This window comes from Lytechinus variegatus, chromosome 1 (assembly GCF_018143015.1).
Source record: "Lytechinus variegatus isolate NC3 chromosome 1, Lvar_3.0, whole genome shotgun sequence".
Taxonomy (NCBI): Eukaryota; Metazoa; Echinodermata; class Echinoidea; order Temnopleuroida; family Toxopneustidae; genus Lytechinus; species Lytechinus variegatus.
Window position 1 is genome coordinate 94,176,055 of NC_054740.1, and position 19,462 is coordinate 94,195,516.

Sequence of the window (19,462 nt, forward strand, 5' to 3'; positions counted from 1 at the left end):
TGATCTCCATTGCCGAATCAGAAGAACACGTGCAAATTTTACTCGCTTTTCTGTTCAGGATACGCACGTGTTAGTCCTGTTTGCAATCAGTGGGTATACTATTCTTCTATTTTTAATAATTGATACCAAACCCTTCGAAATAAGGGAGACGGGGGCTAAAAAGACAAACAAAAAATCACACCGCTCGCTCTTCTATTATCTTGGTTATTCCAGGTATTGATTTATTTTCAAACTTGACCTCTTTCTATGTTATTCTTTTAGTGATCGTGCATTCTGTTTGAATTCTGTTTTGTCTTGACATAATTTAATTATAAATCGAACGTCTCCCCAAGTGTGTGTGTCTCAACAGAGACGCGATCTCATTTATAACATTATAATGCAATGTATTTATTATTATTTATCTTTGTCTTTAACAGTGCACCGGATTCTTTCTTTGATTTGCATCATTTTTGAAGGATTACTCATTGTTCATGTAACAATATATATCAACTACACAAATGTATCTTACTGGCTGATTTCAACTATATGATAATTGGACATTGTACTAATCATATACAAATAAACCTAATACTTTCGATGCCTCTTTATATAGAGAGACTTTTATCTAAAAACACGATCAAGGGTCCTTTCATCATGTTCATGCATATGGTTGGGGAAAAGCGGTACGAGGAAAAACGAACCTGATAACTAGTCTATTCTTGGCAACTTACCTTTAACAAGGAAAACATTTGAAAGCAAGTTGGTTGTTTACAATCCAAAAACAAACTTTATAGGTTCCTAAAGATATAAGTTTTAATCACTCAGTAGTACTTAGAATGAAGATGTTTTTCCTGTAGAGATAAGAACAAAAGAGACATGCAGTCATGTAAGGTGTTGTGCCAGTGTATGTGTAATGATTGTTTTATACTAAATATTCTTGCTAAAAATATCAGAAATAATAATAAATAAAGAACAATGATAACAATAATAATAATAACTACAACAACAATAAATATAATAATAATAATAATATTAATAAAAGTAATAATATGGTCCATTTATATTGCGTAATTACTGGATACATAATCTTCTGCGCTTGATATTGGTATCATACACCGGCTGTAGTATTCTATTGGCACTACATTTTCACGTACTTCAGATCGTGACGTTGATAAAGTAGATAATCATTCCGACTAATACGAATCTGTTTTTAAAAAGGGAAGAAGTGAAAGTAAACAGCAACAACCCACTTTTATATCCCTTTTTTGAATGTTCACTTCACGATAACGATGTACAGAATTTAACCAAAATAGTAATAAAAGAACAGTAAATAAACACAACTGGGCGTTGTGGCGTGCGCCTGTAATCCAAGCTGTGGGGAAGTTACAAATTGATGCAGAGGTTCGAGCCCTGGTCACGTCTTTCGGATGGTGACGTTAAAGGTCGGTCCCAGACGTAAATAATCATATCTGATTGATACACGTCTGACAAAACTCAAATACACACACACACATTGTTTGATATCGATTATTTTGAAATTACTTTGTATGTCATCGATAATATGTGTACATTGTGTGTGCATGGGTGTGTTGGTTGGTTGATGTTACCATTCACAATCAATGTATTCGCAAGAGTTTTGAATATTTAATTTAAAAAAAAAACGTTTACTACATTAAACGACTTGCGAATGCCCTCCCACTCCCCCGAAATATATTTTCCTGTCTTACGAAAAAGCAATGACCAGTACTGATTTCGTACAATAATCCGTTTTCCACTTATCCTTTGTTCAAACAAAATGGGCTTTGCCGAGTTTTTATACCCACAGTGATAGGCCTACTGATGACAGGCTCTCAAAATACCCTCGATGATTTATGTTATTTCCAAATGAGATTTGACAATATTACTATTTTTACAATACATCACGTTGTGCAACCTAATGTAAGGGTACTGATCAGTACACACATACACACGCCACAAAAAAATCCTTTCATTTTGGTAATATCGCAATATTATCATGATTATTGTTGTCAGATTGTTTTTAAGCCAATGAGGGGACCTGCAACTCTTGGCCACGCCCTTTTGTTGACATGACCCACGTGTAACCTGCCAATCACACGCCGTGCAGCACGTTTCTTTTATTCCCCAACACGCGACGTGAGGGACTTACCGGCCAATGGCGTGCCGCCGGCGTGCGAGTAGGCAGCCAATCGCAGCACGCGACAAACGGCAGTTCGGTGCGACGGCCTGAGCGTGCGCAAAACCCAACGTAAGACACGCGTAGAGGAAACTTATATTAGCCATTTTCAACCAATCACAGGCGTATTAGACCCCCGAGGGCTGCTCAGGCACACTCCCTAGCTCCCCCCACTGAGAAGTAGTATTTGACTGCGAGCGCAGATAAGTTGTCAAACAGTTGACAGCTAAACTTCGACAAGCGGACCACACGCTTACTTGACACTTCAAGAAAACTTTCATCCAACCCTACCACTTTTCAAAAAACACAAGACAGTCGGCGAACACGAACCTTTTCATCAACTGCAACAGTTAGTTTACGGAAATCAACAAGTTCCAATTCTTAACCTCTATCTCGTGCTATTGTCTAATCTCTGGAAGCAGCAATTTTACGAGAACACCTCGCAACACCTGTCGAGTAGTGGAGTGCACACCAGACGTTTTGCGGAGAAAGGTGTAACAATCGTGTAATCTACCTGGTTATTTATCGAGGGAAAGCCTGTCGCATGAAGCTATCAGTTGGTCCCTGGAACATGAAAAGGACAATGAGTGAATCAGAAAGTGACGAATTATTTGACGAGACCATGAAGGGGTAAGATTCATTTTTCATAAATAATTTTATTTCAACTAAAATATATTCAAGGGACTTTAGATAAACTTGCTTTAAATTATTGATTGTCAGCTTAACAGCGAAAAAAATAATAATATGAAGATTGCACAAAGCTACAGAGATACATTTACAATAACGTGCTCATTTTACAAGATCGAGAGAATGATGGAATAATAATCATTATATAGTTTTGGAGAAGGTTGACAATGTACATTATAATGGATTATTATAATTATTATCATTTCCTGGCTTGTCCGGCTGAACTTTAAAAAAACATACTTTGGTGGTTTGACCGGTTGACGATATCGAATGAATTTCGTTTAAATTCTTCATCTTGATAAAATATTGTGTTTTTATTTTCTGTTTAATAGCTCACCCAGTCAATCATGCCCAGTGAGTGCACGGAAGAAGCGCAGAGGGGTAAGAATTCATTCATTTGAAATCGATTCTTAGAAAACATGTTTACCGATAATAATCATACAATGTTACATGAAATGTTGTCAAGATTCCAAAGTCTGCGTAATTGTATTGCTTAATTGCTTCTTGAAAATTAGTCTCATACGGTTATTGAACTTCAATTTCGTACAGGCGCGTACGCAAGGGGGGGGTTTCGGGGGTTCAAACCCCCCCCTTTTCGTTTCCTTTTTTTTTTTTTTTTTTTTTTTTTTTTTTTTGCTTGTCTCCCCAGAGGTCGGTCTGGTCAAGGAGTTATCGGGCAAGCGCCTGATAACTCCTTGGTCTGGTTACGGACAGTTCCCCTACCCAATAATGTATATGACAGCAATAATGAACAGAATCTCATGTTTCCGACGAAAAACACAGAAAAAATTTCCGCTCGCTTCGCTCGCTCCATTTTATTATATCTTTTATTTCCGCATGTCGCCGACATGATCACGGTATCGCCATTAACAAGGCCATACATGATTATCATGATGTATACTTATGAATACAAGTGAACCAAGACAAAGACATACGTTTTCTTACAAAATATGTTTTACCAATATGAAAACCAAAATGACGGAAAACGCTAAAATGTCGGTTAGCTCGCTCCGCTCGCTCGTAATAATTTATGAAATTCCATAAGTATCTAGTCTCCTGTTCAAGGCCGTATTATGAGTGTTACGAATAGAAGGACATGTAGCATCGACTAATACTTGATTTACTAACAAACTATTGACAAGAAATGTATGTTTTGACGGAAAAACGCAAACATTTCGGCTCGCTTGCTCCGCTCGCTCGTAATTATTCATGACATTTCTCAAGTTTCTAGTGTTCTGATCAAGGCCATATCCAGGCGCGTAGCCGGGGGGCGGTCGCCCCCCAAAACGTCCCCAAAAAGAAAAAAAAGAAGGGAAAAAAGGAGAGGAGAAAAGGAAAAGGGAAGGAAGGAAAGGGAAGAAAGGTAGCATTGTGTTTTTTTCTATTTATTCTTTATTTTTTTCTCAAAAGAGAAACTCCTTCACTCTTCTTGCTTTAAATTCATATATGAATTTTGCTTCCGCGCTGCGCGCGGTTAAATGACAATATTGAAGTTCTCCATTGTTCCCCCACCTTTTCTCTAACCCTGTTTTTTCCACCTCAGCTATGTGCTTCTTGCCAGTTAAAGTTAAAATTGTATACATTAGGGCATGAATTTGAGTAAGGTTAGGCCGAAGTAAATGTATGAAGTTATCTTTTTTTTCAATTGATCGCGCAACTTCTGGTCTGGTCGGCTCCGAGCGGGTAAAATCTTTATATCAGTTTCTGCCGTCACCTCCATAAAGTCAGCTTCTCCCGCTTTTCAGCTCATTACTATAAACAACCATAATTTGGGGGCAAACAGGTTCCTAATTTAAAAAGAGGAAGGTATGGAATTCGTGTCGTATTAAATAAAAAAGTACAATATTTTTTTTATCAAATTGTATTAAACTTCATGTCATTTCCCTGTATACATTCATCTCCTGTCCTGTTTTGCGCCCTCAGTTTGAAATTTTGAATGACACTTAAGTTTCTTTATATTCAAAACGAAGCGCTTCAGGATAAGTCAAAAAAATTAATCATCCTTTATTATATAGATAGATAATTTCAATAAATCACAGAAGTTTCAACTTTATGCGCACTATTTTCCTTGTAATGAAGTTCAATAATCTTAGAAAATCAATTGAATTAGAGACGATTGGGTATTAGAGATATCTACATTTGATGAAACGTCCGCCCTTTGAAATTTCAGAGTTTCATTGCTCATCGCGGGGAGGAATATCTTCCTCTACCAATCTTCTCCTCTGTTTTGCGAGTTAAAAATATGCACTGATGCTAAATTGTTTGTAATCAAATCTGATCTTTCCAAAGAAAGTTTCAATATATCTTTGAGAATACCCTTTTCTCGGGACCCTTTTTATGGCAAGAAAAATTGATAAATCACTTTAGCTTCCGCGCTTCGCGCGGAGTTATTATCATTTAATTTCCTCCATTATATACCTCTTTTGTGCGTTTACAATCACTTTTGAAAACAAGGTTCAAAATCGCAATATAGTCAACCGAATTGGAGGTACTAGAGACAAGAGAAACGGCTCCTTTTCATTTTAATTTATGAAACACTAAAAGCTTCGCGCTTCGCGCGGGAGGGGGAAACTCCCCCTCCCTGCACCCACCCCCTAGGGAGCGCGCTTCGCGCGCTCTGTAAGTGTTGGCACGCTTCGCGTGCATTTACCGCCCCCTCCAAAATGAAATCCTGGCTACGCGGTTGGCCATATCATGAGTGCTACGATCCGAAGGACATGTAGCATCGACGATGATACCAACAAACTATTGACAAAAAGGTTATGTTTTGAACGCAAAAACGAGAACATTTCTGCTCGCTCGCGAGTCATGACCGCACTGTTACATATCCATCCCCACTTAAAATGTTATTGTCTTATTTGCAGCGCTGAAAAAAAAATCATCACCCCCCCCCCCCCGCTCATCACTTTTTAGAGGCTGGGCAGGAGATTTAAAAAAAAAATCAGCTCGAAAACCCCCCCCTTTCAAAAATCCTGCGTACGCGCCTGATTTCGTATCAGTTCGTATTGATTTGATAATGTCACTGCAAGCAATTAAGTTTAATATGTAGAATACGTAAGTTTAATTAACTTATAGAGGTCGGGCAGTCCAAAACTCTTTCGTTTCATTTTGCTAAACTTATTTTAACGCCTGCATGCATGCCTATAGATTACCTTTTTTTCTTCACTCACCTCAGCCTATATACGCAACATATTTTCCGCGTATGCTTAACTTATGATGTTATATTGAAAACAATGTACATCATAATTAAAACTCGAGTAAGTTACAACTGAATCAAAGTATACGACATTATTACTCTACTTGAAGGAGTAATCATTGTAAAAAAAAATCAATTTCAGAACCAATGAATTTTCGTCTAATGTAAATTAATAGGAAGTAAAGTAACTGTTTTTTCTATGAGTAAAGTTAGAGATTTCATATCAGTATTGCCCTGTTGGAACTGGGACAGGTTTCCAAAATGAGATGGAACGAAGTGAAAAGCTTCTATATTGGCAATGGTACTCGGTGAAGCGAACACTATGTCATCGCTTGCTATAAAAGGCGCCACGTGCTCGGCCAGCGTCCACGGCGCTTAATTCGCTCAAATCACTTTTGTTCCCATCAAATCAAATAAGACCCCGAGATAATACAGTAATCTGTAAGAAAGTACACAATTCCTTAGTCAAACATTTGTCATTCTTCTTCGAAAGTTGCTTTCTAATGTTTCAGGTGATGTTCCGCCTGATAAAACAACCAAGTGTGATATGTCAAGAAATCCAGTCGCACTCCAATTACATGGATGCCTGCATGCTTTTTCAATCATCATGATTATAATGATGAAAACGATTATTTTGTTTGATGAGGTTCACAGCAACCAAAGCGTGATATGCGATAATTATTTATCACAAATTTATTGTATTTTTAGTTCATGTGTGGCCAAAAGAGAATTTAAAGCACTTGTCAAAGCTTTAACTGTCGAATGGACAAAACTGCCTAATCAAAATCATCATAAACATGGAGAGTATAGGTCTGCATGTTCAAATCTAGACGCATTTTAAAAAGTTTGCTTAAACTTAAATGCATTACTGTACGAGTGACGTTTTCGGATTCTAAATCACTCGCATTGCAGCATATAAAGATAAAACAGGCCTATGTGGAACAATACGATATATAGGTACATGAAGCGTGTTTTTAAGTCTGTTCTTATTCAATAATATTAATATTAAAACTGAAGACATTTAAGTCACATTGTAATGGAACCTCCGGAATATCGAAATGCCTTTTTGTACCTTATACCTTCAGTTGTATGACCAAATATTATCAGGGTCCTGTAGACCCTTTTGTGCTACAAAAATAAGCGATTAATCGTACGATTGATTCTCACAATTCATGAATAGATTATAGTTTGTAGTCAATGCAATCAATCGTTAAACCATGTTCTACGATAATGCATTGTGTAACGGGCCCCTGGTCAAATATGAAACAAACGAATATTCTAAAGATCTTCCCCACAGCGTATTATGGTAAACCTGCAAAACATGGTTAAAAGTAAGAGTCTCGTTTTTAATGATTCCTTGATTGTAATGCTCTGGAAATGATATATATGGTTGTTCTGCTGGTTATCATTCTTTAACATTTTATAAGCAATGAACGAGATATGAAAGAGAATTTGGTGATGCATAATTGTCGTAAATAACACGATTTTTAAAAGTGAAAGAATTTTGGGGATTAAAGGTCAAGTGAAAAGCTATTGATAATTTGTTGTATCGTTTACTTTTTTAATCTCATCGCATTGGATATTAAGTATACATTATTACCTTAAATGATGTGATTTTCGTTGAAATAACACTATCATGAATAACACATATACGCGGAAACCGAACGAGAGTGTTTCGAACTAATATTATATTGGAAGCTTAATATTTGGCTCGTCCACGCGTTGCCATGACGATTGAAGTCTTTGGCGATAAATCTATGCGTTGCTTATGAATAATTTCACCGTACTGAATATGATATCTTTCTCTTCTAATGATCGGTCATTTCGAGAACCAACTGGTCCACCAGCTAAAGGGTCTGCAATTCAAATAACTCTCCGCCATCATAATGCATTCACGCTTTCCAATGCGCAGGCATGGACCGAATCCCCCAGACAAATATTGTTTGATTTCAGGCCTATTATCATTCATATCTATATCGGATGGCCTTTGTCAAGTCCTCCTCTGTTTAATTCTTTCATATAATCTCAAGTATTCCATAAGTGGTCCTCATTCGAACGTTCCGATTGCTGCGTTATTTGAGTTACTGCCTTTATTTCGATCAATGAAAAGGGAATACTATATACACGTCAGCTATTCGCAGCTGGACAAATCAACTCTAAAAAGCTAACGCTCTTTCTATTTGTTTACAAATCTACATCTTTATCGCGTCAACTTGACTCTATATTGATAAGGCAAAGGGTCCTTTTGTGCAATTTATATAAATGGCCTGCATTATTTGTGTACTTGAGGAGGGGTCCCATTGTCTTGTATCATGGTGAGAAAATTTTCGCTTAGTGGGGTTTGAGGAATAGATTACAAATGAACTTGAAACATTTATCATCAAGTGGTACAATACAAAACTCCGAAAAGAATCAAACAAGTTTAAACAGGTTGAGAGCCACTCTAGTACAAAGACTTCTGATGATTCATTCGAAGAACAAAGGAAGTATTGGTCTATTAATTTGATCATAATGGTATATGAAGTGCCATATATCAATAACGTAGATAGTAGAAGAGGGCAATTCATTGATATGAAGTTCTTATCCTGCCTATACTGACGTCACTTTCATGACATGATATAACAAAGAACATTGAAATATTAAATTCTTCAACCGTTTAAACGAATTAAACCTTAAACCATACTTAACTTAAACTTAACCATTAAACCAAATTGGATTGACCGACACAATGGCTAACATGAATCTGACTGATTTAAAAAATGCCTTCAGTTTAGAAATTTTTATGATGATGCTTATTAAAAAGCAAATATGAGATAATAACATGATATTGATTGCAAAATAAAAACTATGCCATCATGAACATTTATTATATCAATTTCTAATTTTCCCTCCATCTTTCTCTTTTCCTTCTTCTCACTCCTTCTCTCCCATTTATCCTTACAACCTTAATCCCATTCACTCGTTCTGTTTATTGTTCCTTCTCTTAATTATAATCCCTCTAAATATCTTTGTTAATCCCTTAAACCACTTATTTTTTGTTTATCTCTCTAAATCCTTAATCATTTCCATTAGATCATTGAGAAGAGAAGACGGGACCGAATCAACAATTCTTTAACCGAGCTCAGAAGGCTAGTTCCAGCTGCTTTTGAAAAACAGGTATGTAAACGTCTTTCATTGTTAAAACAAATATCAATAAGTAAGGGGCTTTATATGTTTTACTTTGTCGAAAATAAAACATGACAAGAATCATCCCCTCAATCATGTCAATGTCAAAACGAACTGGCTACCATATCCAAAAACTTCGACTGAAAACTTGCCAAAGGTTTGCCAGACAAAATGAAAAGTAGCTTATGGACTTTGTGCCAGTTATGGTTATTGTAGCTCAAGCCAATAATTGTTTGTATTATTTTATTTTCATGTAAAAATGATATATGGTCAAATTTAACCAATCGTATAGATCATATGGAGTATGGCCCATTTCAGCGGTATTATAACAAAATTTTGTACACCGATATTCAGACTATATACATGTTTCTTACATCGTCTGATATCCCTTAATCGATGTACATCTTGAGATACACGTATTTCAATGTCTGACAAACCTCTGACAAGACTTTGTCAATCTTTAAAAAGTTTACTTATGGAAACTTATGTTTGAAAATTTAGGTATTATTGTCTTCTCTCAAATAAAATATATACACTAACAATATAAATCTCATAAGCAAATTATAAAATCACTAAACAATTAGTATCACAAAACTATATGCAGTACAGTGGTCATTGAGAATGAAAAATATGAAAGTGATAATGATAATGAAGAACATGCAACTTGTCTCTAAAACAGATTGAACTTCATCAAAATCTAAATAAGAGAGAAAAACAAAGATAAAGATATATCTTAAGTCATCGATATGTTTTAAGCCAACTGAAGACGTGAAATCGATACAGTCATGAGATTGGTCCAGAATTGGAGCCTCAAGTCGGGAATCGGAATAACGTGATGTCCTTACTCCAATGTTTTATTCTGCTTCCACCATTGGAAATATAGGAAATGATGACGTATCATCGATATCAGCAGTCGAATATTTATCACAATCGATAACTTCTGTATAATTTATTATCAAACATAATGATGTACAATAATGAACACTGTTCAAACGACATCAAAGATATTCAAGAGTGGTGGATTCTAAAGAAACCTTCAAATTTTTAAATGATTGTTAAAAAAGAGTTCGATGAAAGGAAAATAAAGCGAGACAATCAGCCGAGTAACTTCTTAAGATTTGCAGGGAATGAGCACAGTGATTTTAAGTTATATGGGATGATGAATGGTCTGGTCTGATATCAATTAATAAATTTGATGTATCGACAAGCTATGCCATTTTCGCTGCTACCAATGTCACCCTACACAATACTACGACTTTAACCGAATTGGCGAAGAGGGTGAGAGCAGCGAACGGCAGGTGGGGTGCATGTTTTCAAGATAAGGTTATGACCTCGGCGTACTTGGGGCGTAACAATACCAGTCATTTATTCCATTCATAAAATAATATGAGACGGGTGAATGCGAGAAGAGGGAGGGGAGAAAAAAACAACCTACAAATCAAAATACACCAACAAAAGCATCCACAAAACCCAACTTATTTATTAGCAGTAGAGCGAGACCGACCCTTGGAAATTGCTCCACATTAGAATGATATCGAGTATTGGTATTTTGTTACAATCAGAATGATTGGTATGACCGTTATGTGACTGGCATAACTTCCGAATATGAAATACCTTTCGTTCATCATGGTGATAATGAATTAGATTTTCTGTAAATGAAAAAAAATATGTTCTTAAAAATTCCGTTTGGGCATTCCGGAGTAATTAGGTAATATGAAACGAGAACTCAAATCAGTCTGGAATGATAAAGGCTATTGTAGGAAGATGGACAAAATGGGTGTCACTTTTGAGAGATGATGTGTGTCATATCTTTGTGCAAATAAGCATGCCACCTGCAGCTGCGCTTGTACTGGTATTCGATTAAAAAGATGAAAGAAATGCAAATACTGTGTGATGTTATGTCCTTTATTATATATGTTTATGGAATTGATCACAGTATGCATCTTTTAAAGCAAGAAAAAAAATCAATGTTCAAATAAAAATCACAAACTGAATTAAGTCGTTTAATTTTATTTTTCATTAATGAATTTATAAAAATCTTGTTTATAATGAATTAAATTGGCTTCTAAACGATTATTCTAATCGAATTTGATTTTTACAAGAAAATATCGTCAGAAGTACACATGGTACAATAGTTCACCCCTAACCCATACATCACTTTCCCCTTTCGTCGTCAATAATTGCCGTTCACTATTGCAATCGGAGGTACATTTCTTTCCATTTTCCTTAATACAAATCTTGCCCCGAAGGTAAATCGTTCCAGCTTACAATATTCTCAACAAAGAGCTTATAATGGTTTGTTCTTCTTTTAGTAAGGACAAAAATGCAGTAATTTTTTATAAACTTAGTGACAAACCGAATAACCCAATCTCTGACTACCGAGTCTATATTGCGCTTGTTGTTAACCAACATTCATAGTGGTTGCGATTGAACGGATTGAATGAAGTAAATGGTCTTTATCTTTTATTTTCATTTTCTTTCTCCAAATAATATATGACCACGGGACAAACTTGAGACTTTACAAAGGATCCTTCTTCTGAAAAAATGTCGAGAGAGAAAGAAAAAATAATAGCTCACCACAATCCGATACACAAAGGGCACGCGAAAGGCACGAGCTGGTTTATCCTCTTTTTTCCCCCTTGTGTTTGAGATTTCTTTTATGTACTTTCCAGTCTGTTCTTGTGTTTTCTTTTCGGGCAAGCGTGTGCAGGTGTTGAAGATATGGTGAAATAAGGACCCTAACGAGCAAAAAGTAGAGAAAAAAGGAAAAAATACATCAAATATATTGTTCGCATTTTGAGGTGACGGGGTAAGAATAGCTGCGGTTTGGGGTGTATGAAAGAAGATTTGCATTGGTTGACCTTCGTGGGTGGATTTGAGTTCAGGTATAGGGGCACCGAGATCTAAAAATGTCCAAACTCATTATGGTATAACTGTATTAATTATCTTTATGGCTAACGTTTGGCAAAAGCGAAATTATTTTATTAGGATTGTCTAATAAATTACCAAAAAGACAGATGTTCCTTTTTTTCTAAATTACCTTTGATATTTTGTCAGAATGCTGATTGTTGTGTCAATAATACATCAGTATTAATGTCTTGAAATGAATTTAAAAACAATTCAGTAATGTTCGGCTTTGTCTTGATGCTTTGAATATGAAGAATGATATGGATATAACAGAAAGGGTCAAACAATTCCTGTACTTTAGTTTTCCCTCCAAACTTACAACTTCTACTCTAGTGTAAACACACCTAAATCATTATAATGTATGAGAGAACTTGGCATTCACAATGATAACATTAATTCGCAACGGCGGTATGGATGCGTTGATGTGTCGCCAAAAAGAATTTTATGTGTCGATTCACATGACTTCCGGCAAAGCGGGTGGAATAAAGAAGAGCCACCTTATACTATGAAAGGAAAAAAAATCTATTGAAAAGGGATTTTGTGTTTTCTAATTGAGGACACGCGAGGTTCTCGTGGCCTTGTTTGCATAGTAGAATTTTGGCGCGTGCTTAGGTCTCTTTGTCTCGGGCCATTGGTCAGGGTGATAGCAGAGTGTGTCGGGTCAGGTCGACAATACAAAAATATATTCAAGGGAAAAAGTATATCATAAAAAGTACTGTGAACAGGCAAGTGTCTGTGTCTTCTCCGTAAGAACATTAAAAGTACAACTTGTACATTCATGACAATGGGAGTTTTATTTCGATATATAGCAAGACAGTACTACCACTTCCCTGCTTGAATGATAAGAGGACCACATCGCACGGATTGAAGCTTATCTACATGTTAAACCTTCGGGTATCTGTTTTCAAGGCCTGAATCTATATATCCTATTCTCTTGATTCGGCTTTTCGATGAAGGAATAAGATTTGGATGGCAAAAGGGATTGGTTTGTTTTAATAGGCATCTGGTTAATCCAACCATCGAAGACATTCATGTTACGGTATGTAACACCTGATGTAGGGAAACCATTAAACTACGCACTTCTACCAATACGTTATACACTCTCTCCATCGTGACAAAGCGATTCAGCTGTATCAGTTTTGCCAAATTTACCATGATTTATTAAAGATGGCTCACGAAAAAGCTTTACTGGATTATGATATCGATTCATCCATGAGTATAAAGACTTGTTCAAGGTATTCCTTGAAGGGTTTTAAGTGTGAATTCTTTCAATCCGATTGCTTAAACGGGTGTGTTTATCGGTTTCTGTGACGAGCTTATGTGGAGGTGCCGTGGCCGAGTGGTCTGAGGCGCCTGGTTATATACATGGAAAGTCTGGAGTTCGATCCCCGGCCGCGGCTCCTTTGCCCGTGAGCAAGGCATTTAATCTACAATGCTCTTTTATCCTGCTTTCAAATAAATGGAAATGCTATTTGCATTATTGGTAACTAGGTGTGCACTTGTTTAAAAAAATAAAAAAAAATAAAAAAGTTTATGTGGAGCAGTTACAGAGATTGTTTACCTTCGAATTCCTTTAATGCTCTTTAATGTCTTGCCGGTTGTATTCCATCCTATGTCCATCATGTCCATACATCGACTGAAAACTGAGTCAACTTGAGAATTGATGCTTAGGGTTAATGTTCACAAAGCAATTCTATGCATATCTCAAAATCATACATTAGTTTATGTGATTTTTGTTTCATAAACGTTGTTCAATCTTATATCTTTACTCCAGGGCTCTGCTAAGCTAGAGAAGGCTGAGATTCTACAGATGACAGTGGACCATCTGAAATACCTCCATGCCAAAGGTGATTAATGCGTTTTAAACTTTATTTCTAGTGATTAAATTACTCAATGTTCAATTAACATCTAAGGAGTACTAATGGCTGTGCTCTTACTAAACGAATGGTAGTGTAAATCTGTCATTATAGCACCTAAAAATATATACTTTGGACACACACCTCGCAACAATTGTTATGTACACCAATCAGTTAAAACCCAGAGGTTCCAATGCACTTGATCTTGTCGCTGGGACAAAGAATAACTTTTATTCGTCTGTGTACTATTGTATACAGGCTATTGTATTTTTCTCGTGAAACTGTTGATTACTGGTGATTGTTCAACGTTTTCCTCAACTAGTGTATGTTTCATTCTGACCAGCGTATGTTCTGGTTCTCATAATCATGAATATTCTAGTCATTTTGCCAAAAGTCACTGGATGAAATTTACATCAAATTTGTTTAGTTTGCAATACGTATCTCAATTTTATAGGCCTATGAATTAATAGAGACCAAAGAGCAACAGTGAGCATTCTTTTCCTCTTTTGTATACACAGGTATTGATGGATCTTTTCACCCTTACGGTGAAGCCCATGCGTACGCCATGGATTACCGTGTTCTAGGCTTCAGGGAGTGTGCTTCTGAAGTGGCAAGGTACCTCGTCACCGTAGAAGGAATGGACATTCAAGATCCATTGAGACTTCGGCTCATGTCTCATCTTCAGTGTTACGTGGCTCAGCGTGAGTTCCAGACACGACAACACTATACAGTCTCTGGACACTCTCAGTTTCCTGCGCACACTCATTCGCAGACTCCAGCGTTGCCGCCTCCACCTCACAGTGGTCCACAGCATAACGCTGGAGGTGGAGGTGGTGCTACGTCGGAGCATCATCCAGCCAGTCTTCCTCCGGCCGTTACGTCTGTCAGTGAGAACTCACGTCAGATGCTTCCCATGATCACGAGCACAAGTCATGCAGAAACTCAACTGCAGACATCTTGTCATGGAAGACTACCCATGCCAGCTCCTCCAACCGGTGTTGTATCGTCAGCCCCCATTGGAAACAGCCAGAGTAGTCAGCTATCAACACAGATAGCGCCCTCTCTGCCTATCCACAGCCAGTATTCTGTGCCATACAACTCGTTGCCTGTCCTCTCACCCAATGGCTATACCGGAAGCCCTACCAGCACATCGCTCAACTCACATACTGCCCTGGTATCCAAGCCATATCGTCCATGGGGAACCGAAATGGCCTACTAAAGACATTTCATTTCAACCAAAGAAAAAAAAAGGTACCCATTAATCGTGCTCTACACTCTGCATGTGGGACTTAAATTTTTCTAACGAATGATAAATCCCTGATAATATTTCTTTCATAGTGTAAAAAAAGTATGATCTAGTACTTTTATGATGCAATGCCCTACGATTCTGGACCTATAATGTGTTACATTTGACAGTTTTTCCTGTGTTCTTATTTCTCCAAATGTCAATTTGATATTTTTGATTGATTTATTAAAACTTCACCTTGATGTCTCGTATGGAAATACACAATGCAAATGTCCTTACTGTTTTTGTAAATTCTTTATGTTCATTGGCTTACCAAGCGAACCTTCATTGTATTGTATTTTTCGTTGTTTTAGTTATTGTAACTACATGCAACATGCATGACTATATTATTGTCTATTTGAGGCAGATAAGCATTGCAATAAATGCGTGAATATTATTTTCGTTGACCATGTTGGCCGATTATGAGACGCAATACTATGATATCAATTCATCCAAGTAAAAACCAACATTCCAGCATCACCAGGCGCATGCAGCGTCTGGTGATAGATATATGTGTGCCGCTGAAACATTCCAATTTATCATCTTATATTGCTTACTTGTTTTTCGTTTTTAATTGATTCCATGTAAGAAAGAAAAAAAAGGCAGATTTTGTATTTAAGCGTTCGATGATTTCTGTATCATGAACCGATTATAACACATAGATACTCTGGGAATGAACAGTTCATATTACAAGAGAATCTAATGTAATGGTATACACATGGTATAGGAATCAACGATTAGGTAGTTGTTAAAACAAGCTAAATATTTTCTCATGTTGAGAAGATTTCTCTTCAGTTAATAGAAATGATATGCCTGGCAGTTTCATATCTTTTCAAATGTGTTCAATCTCCACTTTTTAAAATCAACTATACATAGCTTTATTATTTTATGGAAAGCTATTGTCACAGACTTGCTTATCTATTAATATTTTACAAGGATACAAATAAACAGTGACTTATTATCAAGATCAAAGAATGAAGTAATCGTTATAAAAGCAGTGAAAGTGCAACAATTATACCAATTCTCATTTCGTGGAAAGTGCATAATGACGATCTAGATACTCGTACTATAATCTCAGATTTCTCGTGTTTTGAATCAAAGATGACTTGTGATTGATGGTTTAATCTTCATGAAACTAAAAAGATTCAGCATAACCTACTTTCGTATTCATCAATCATTCCTTTCCAAAATATTACTGTTAAAATATAGATCGCCACAGTGGATTAAAGATGCAATTCGTTAAATCATGAACTGTCGACAATGTTCGACCCCCCATGATTATGTAAAACCTTCCTGAATTAGAAACGATTGTCTCTCCCTAAATTTCATATAAGCTGTGTAATCCTCAAAGAATAGATTGATGTATGGGATGCTATAAAAATAGGAGAGGGGGGGGGGGCGGACTTACAAAATCTATTACACTCTTTGAAACGAAGTGGACACTGTTCACTTGTTTATTGATGTAATATGTTGATTCCTTGTTTCAATGATACACTCTAAAAAAATATTGGAGAAAAATGCTCCGTGAGTGTAAATATGTGTCCAACCAACATTGGGCATTTTTATTTTTCCAGTGTAATGAAAATTTTGCCCATTCTAAAGTAATTGCTGCTGTTGACGATAAGCTTCCCTCATCGGGTAAAATACTGCTAAAAATTGGTTGGACACATGATTACCCTCATGCTGGTTAAAATTTTACCCAATCTTTTTATACAGTGTACGTTGTTTATGTTGCGTTTTTTGAATATAGAGTGTAACTCGAAATAATATCTATGTCGATAGAATACAATGATTCAAATATGGTCAGTGTTTCCTGACTAGTACCTCATTATTTAATAATTTATTCATCTCTTAACTTATTATGTACATATTGAATTGATTACAATGTATAAGAAATCTACGATCAATCTTCTACACGTATATTGTTTTCGCGAACTTGTATGACAATAAGCAGGAAAACAATTAACTTACAGTTTCCTTCGTTTGCATTATTGATGAGCAATAAATGAAGAGGGTCAGTTTTGCTTCCTAGTTTATTTTTGTATAAAGAAGCTAAAAATGTTTAATTTGCATTTAGACTTGGCTACCTATTCAATATTGTGTATTATTTATTATTGTGAGAAACAAAAAACAATGAATAAAATATGAAAATAATTGTATGTAGAAATCAAATGAGAATAGAGTCTTGTCTTTCTTTTGACGTTCCTTGTTTGACTAGATTTTAATCTATTCTTAAACAGATCAGATCCTTGGTTTCAAATCAAGCAGAAATAGTGAGATAATCAATAGAGTATTTCTGCAAGTCAAAGTAGGGGATAGAGTGCTGTAACTCAGTGAGCTATATCTAGCTTTTCTGATTAAAGGGGGGTCATCTTGATGGTAATTTGGTAAAAGCAGTAAAATTAGGGGAAATGGGTGAAGGTTCGGTGAAAATCCAACAAACATGACAAAGAATGAAAGAGTTATGAAATTGTATTTGCTTTTATTTCTGGCGTCATAGTCCGAGCAGCTCCCTATTTATAATCTAATTCAATAAATTCATGTCTTTTAATGGAAAATTGTGAATGAAATATCGTTCATATAATAGAAGAGGGTATGAAATGATATACCTACCCTAAGTATATAATTACCTTTTAGAAAATGACGAAATTTGCTTGTCTGTGACGTAACAAAACTAAACGTTTAAACATTTATATTTCATTTTTCGGTGGAATTTCATCAAACCTTCGCCAATATTTCCACATTTTTGCGGGTTTTTTTTAATCAAAACTAACTCGTCGTCGGGACATTCGATTTACGGGGGTTGACTAACATTGGTCATGGTTGGAGGAGATATAATTTAAACTTAAAAATGGATAAACTGTAAGCAAACAAAGAGGGGAAGAAAATAAGAGGCGTAGAGTCGTGAGAGGAACTGTGAGAGAGGGTGGGGGGGGGGGGTAATGGAAGACGGGAGATAGGAAGAAAGAGAGGGCAATTTGAGAAAAAGGAGTTTAGACAGGTTGGAAGGGGTTCGTTTGAGTTGTTTTTTCATTATCTGGTTTCTTACATCATTATTCATCATGGCAGAGTAATTGCTTCTGCTTGGACTCAATCGTTGGTATACTGAAATGGGGGCTTGGGGCCAGACTCAATACGCTGTAAAAAACTGTGGTGTTAAAACTGACACCAATTGGTGTTAATAGAGGACCACACCCTGGTGTGTTAAAATTACACCCTAAAGATTGAACATTACACCAAAGAGTGTAAATGTAACAACCAAAGGTGTTGTAATAACACCTGTAGGTGTAAAACTAACACCACCAATTTAACACCGGTGTAAAATAACTGGTGTGGTCCACTATGTACACCGGTTAACACCACAGTTTTTGTGTGAATGTTTCACGAAGAATACGAAAAAAAGAGAAGAGAAGAGAAAAGGAAGAGGGGTAAAATGTGATATCATTTTCTGGAAATTAAGTAAATTCTGTAATTTTATGTATCAAAAAGGTGTGAATTTTCACTTGCTCGTAGCTTTTCAAAAACTTTGCCGTGTACGCCACCCTCGAAGCATTTGGCACATTGTGCGGTTGTGCCACTGAGCACAGTATCCCATTTTTTGTTAATGAGTATGTTTTGATTGCTGGAATATGCAGCCCTTTCCTCTTAAAATTCCTGTGTTCATTTTTGAAAGATGTTATCACCTTCTAATGATTCTCCTTTATACCACCAAAGTACAATATTTTCTTGATTGTGAAGCAGAATAAACTCGTTTGATTTCTGACAATACCTTGATTTATCCATTTAATGAACTTAACATTTACAATTTCTTTCTCATCAGTACCTTGTCCATGTTCTCCAAGTTCTCAAATTCACTTATCAAACTGAGATAAAAGTCCATATACAATATTTTGTCATCATTAGTGATTATTGTTCCTTTTTATATTTCATAACTGACCAATTTTCATACAAAATACCCACTCGCCATTTTGATTATAACCCATGATATAAATATTGTTATTTTTTTATTCATTAATTTCTTCTGACAAGCTTCTCATTTCAACCATATTTCTCTCTTATACAATGTTGGCATACGCTGGTAAAAACGTCAAGGTTAAACAGCCCTTTAAATTATATTTTAGTGTCCAATCGTGAGTAGATGTCTCGAATATAAAAAAAATAATTATAATATCGGTCAATAAATGACGAAATGA

General features: G+C 36.1%; 1 protein-coding gene across 1 annotated transcript; it reads left to right on the plus strand.

Moving 5' to 3' along the window:
• Positions 1-2,291: 2,291 nt before the first annotated feature.
• LOC121429067 (hairy/enhancer-of-split related with YRPW motif protein 1-like) lies at positions 2,292-17,026 on the plus strand. Its single transcript, XM_041625974.1, has 5 exons — positions 2,292-2,803; positions 3,193-3,241; positions 9,129-9,212; positions 13,903-13,975; positions 14,503-17,026. The coding sequence occupies exons 1-5, from the start codon at positions 2,718-2,720 to the stop codon at positions 15,201-15,203; spliced, it is 993 nt and encodes a 330-aa protein (XP_041481908.1). The 5' UTR covers positions 2,292-2,717; the 3' UTR covers positions 15,204-17,026.
• The last annotated feature ends 2,436 nt before the right edge of the window (positions 17,027-19,462 follow it).

Coding starts and splice junctions, on each gene's coding strand:
- LOC121429067 (XM_041625974.1), top strand. CDS start 2,718: ATGAAGCTATCAGTTGGTCCCTGGAACATGAAAAGGACAATGAGTGAA. Junction 3,242..9,128: donor CACGGAAGAAGCGCAGAGGG/GTAAGAATTCAT, acceptor CATTTCCATTAG/ATCATTGAGAAGAGAAGACG. Junction 9,213..13,902: donor CAGCTGCTTTTGAAAAACAG/GTATGTAAACGT, acceptor TCTTTACTCCAG/GGCTCTGCTAAGCTAGAGAA.